The sequence below is a fragment of the Notothenia coriiceps genome, unplaced genomic scaffold (genome assembly GCF_000735185.1).
Source record: "Notothenia coriiceps isolate Sejong01 unplaced genomic scaffold, NC01 NC01_scaffold00037246, whole genome shotgun sequence".
NCBI classification, from domain to species: Eukaryota; Metazoa; Chordata; class Actinopteri; order Perciformes; family Nototheniidae; genus Notothenia; species Notothenia coriiceps.
Window position 1 is genome coordinate 640,034 of NW_011369947.1, and position 3,648 is coordinate 643,681.

The window sequence follows — 3,648 nt, forward strand, 5'->3', positions numbered from 1 at the left end:
CTTGACATCTAATGTTTCATTGTTATTTTAACCGTACAAAATGTACTGACGACATTGTTTGTGAAAGGGTTGAATCCTAGTTATTTCATACTAGAATAGAATAGATTCTACTGGCTACGATGACGGTATAAACGTTTTAATAGCCCGTTCAAGCTCAGGACAAAACCTATCGCCACGCAGCTACTCAAAGTAAGGTAAAAAGTTTCGACGTACAAACTCCGAACGGCATTTAAAACGCGTGACGGTGAGGTATGTAGGTTAGGTTCCTCGAACTCCTGAATGTGCCCAAACAGTTCGTTTCGGCGTACACATTCAGGGTTTGCTTTCGACTCCTAATACCCATCACATCACAGGAAGACGGTAGGATTTGAGGCTTTTTTGTAAACAAAGAGAGCTTCGGCTTCCTCTTTTATTGTTTTCAGGTAACATGTGTAAATTTGGTTAGTCTACACATCATTAATTTTCCATATTAGACCATAAAAACTCAACTACTCATCACGTCTAATAGTGACATTTTAGTTAGCTTTTATTGGTCATGCGTACATAGCTACAGTGTAGTTATGATGATGAAAATCTTTGGTCACAGGCTCCTCCAACAGTGCAACACAATAAAACAGATTAACAGAAAAAATTGTGAAAAGAAAAATAGTAAAATAGTGAAATTGTGCAATAAGAGTCTATATACAAGTGATTAGAATATGATATATTGGACAAATCATTTCTAAGTAGCAGCCAGATGAATGTTATGGATTTTGTTTTCAAAGTGCAGGTGTTTAACAGTCTTATGGCCTGTGGGATGGTCTGTAAGTCAGACAGACAAACCCAATAGAATTAGCACTGACTGACATCAAGTCAGAGTACGCTGCCCACATGTTATCTGGACTTAAAATAGGTTTTTGACAAGACTAAGGCTACATCGCTACCACCTCATCGACCTTATGACTGCCCTATTGACCTTTTGCCTGGAGCTTCGATCCCTAGAGGTCGGCTTTACTCCATCTCTGCACCAAAAAGGGTGGCCATGAAAACTTATATTGACTCTTCCCTTAAGTCTGGACTCATTAGACCGTCATCATCACCTGCGGCTGCAGGCTTTTTCTTTGTGGGCAAGAAAGATGGTTCTCTCCGTCCATGCATAGACTATAGTCCACTCAATGGAATAACTGTTAAGAATAGATACCCCCTCCCACTAATGTCTTCAGCGTTTGAACTGTTGCAGGATGCCCAAGTATTCACCAAACTGGACCTCAGAAACGCCTATCATCTCATCAGAATTCGGGAGGGGGATGAGTGGAAGACAGGTTTCAACACTCCTACATGGCCACTACGAATAGCCTATCTTGTGATTAGGGTTGCAAAGGGGCAGAAACTTTCCGGAAACTTTCCATGGGAAGTTAAGCTTCATATATTTTTCAACATATATTTCTTTTTACATTTAAAAAAAAAGAAGTAGAACAGAACAAATTTTAATTATTTTATTGAACAATTATTTGTTTCATTGAAGAACGAAAACAGGAATTTTGAGTTAAATATTACTCATCCCCCCCAACCCCACTCATTAAAAAATGAACAAAAATGTACCCCCCATCCAAAAATCCCCACAAAGTCCCATTCAAAATGTTAAATGAAAAGAGCCCTTCTCCCTCCAAAAAGTCCCATTAAACATGCAAATCTTCCTTCAAGCAATCCTCTCAATTTTTGCTAAACCCTTTCAGTGGGCTCTTCCTGGGCCTCATCAACATCCAACTCTGAGTCTTCCTCTGCAGTGTGACTGTCCAGCCTTGTTGAGGAATGAAGATGGCTCTGTGTCAGGCTCAGAGAGCCTTAGGTTTGCCCGAATGCCAACCAGTTTTTCCACTCTCACATTTGTGAGCCTGTTGCGAACCTTTGTGTGGTCTCAATAGCCATGCAATAAGCAGTGTGCTATGGCATGGATATTCAAGTGTACTTGAATGGCATCTGTTTGTTTTAGTCAAGATTATGCTAAAATATACTTTCCCCAAGAGCCAACGTTCAATTTAGAAAATTCCCAGTTTATTCCCATAAATTCCCGTTAATTCCCATGGAAAGTTTCCATCTTTGGACATTCCCGGAATTGTGCAACCCTAATTATTATACGGCTCTAGTCTGGGCGGGGAGTAAAAGGAGCACGTGGTGGTGAGGGTGGGTGGATCTGCAGGACATTCAGAGATGATGACCAATAACTCAGCCAATGTTTTATCATTTCTGTAGGAACATGTTGTTTTTTATTTGATGCACCTTCATCTCTTCAACAGTGCTAAATGTGTTGAACTATCAATACATAACTGTTCACTTTTAAACAAAATACACAGTAATATTAAGAAAAAACATATTTTTAGCAATGGGAGCGTGTGAAATAAGATTAGAAACTAATTCACCAGCCTTGCAAACCTGCACAAGTGTTAGAATATACCTCTGCTCAGGTTTAATTATGCCTAACTATGTTGAGTAATCTAATTTGAATTTAATTAATTCAGTCTTTCAAACCCATCAATTGAGTTGCTTTGAACTTTTGAATGTGAACTCCTCTAAATGACCAGACATAAAAAGGAGGACATTGTAATCTTCAGTGGGCACCATGGCCATGTGTCAGCTGCTCTTTCAGGTAGTGTGGGAGACAAACTCTCTCTAGATTTCAGCTTTTGCAAACCATATACATGTACAAAAACCTATACACACTACAGGAAAGGGAAACCCCCAAAAAGCATATGATGGCCTCTTTAAAGTACTAAGATAAAGCTGTTTGTAGCTCACAGAGCTCTGTCCACACGGCTTCTAAAGCGCTCAGAGCACCAGGGAGAAGACACTCTGACAGAAGGGCTCAGATGGAGGCTGTTGGACGTGTTAAGAGCCAGCAGGGACAGGCAGGTGCAGGCTGACTTTCTATAACAGATCGAATGGGATGGCTTGGAGTTAGCGCTGATAAAGGCCCTCGGGAGGAGGGGGAGGGGGGGCAGTTGCTCAACTGACGAGGCTTTAACGAGAATAGCATACAGACACACACAGATGACCTGCAGAGTGGATAGACCCAAGCAGCGAGCGAGAAGCTGCAGGCCAACAGAACATATCCAGGAGCCTTTTAGCCGACATCATTTGAACAGAATGAACGTTGGCTCGCTTATAGATGTTTGCAACATCAGTTTTACATGAAATGCACACAATCTCCAGACAAGCATCAAGTTTATCGTGAATGATCAGTGGAGGGAGAAATACTCAGATCCTTAACTTAATTTCATTCAGCCCAAAAGTGCCTACTTTATGTATAAAGTACCAAGTAACTGTACAAAAACGGCTCTTTTTTTACAAGGGTTATGTTATTAATAATTATATTTTCATCACTAAACATGTCCTTTTAATTTTAAGTGTGATTTGTAAAATGGTGAACTATTTAGGAACTTCCCCTAAATACTATAAGATATTATAAGATACCAGTCCTGACTTCATTATTATTTTTTAGAATAAATTAAATAGTAACTATGAGTGTTGATTAAATGTATAGGGTTCATTGCTTACATGCAATGAGAAAGTACTAACATTAAATTGAGAAATACTTGTTGCAGTGTCAGAGAATATTTCGCCCTACATGTTTAACCTTTTGCCCTGTGACCAGCTGACCACCTTCACCCG

General features: G+C 39.8%; 1 protein-coding gene across 1 annotated transcript in view; it reads right to left on the minus strand.

Moving 5' to 3' along the window:
* The window catches only part of fpgt (fucose-1-phosphate guanylyltransferase), a 3,823-nt gene extending 2,951 nt beyond the window's left edge, over window positions 1–872 (minus strand). Inside the window, 1 exon segment of the mRNA XM_010795442.1 lies at window positions 843–872. Within this exon segment, the coding sequence (XP_010793744.1) occupies window positions 843–872 (30 nt within the window).
* Window positions 873–3,648: the final 2,776 nt, after the last annotated feature.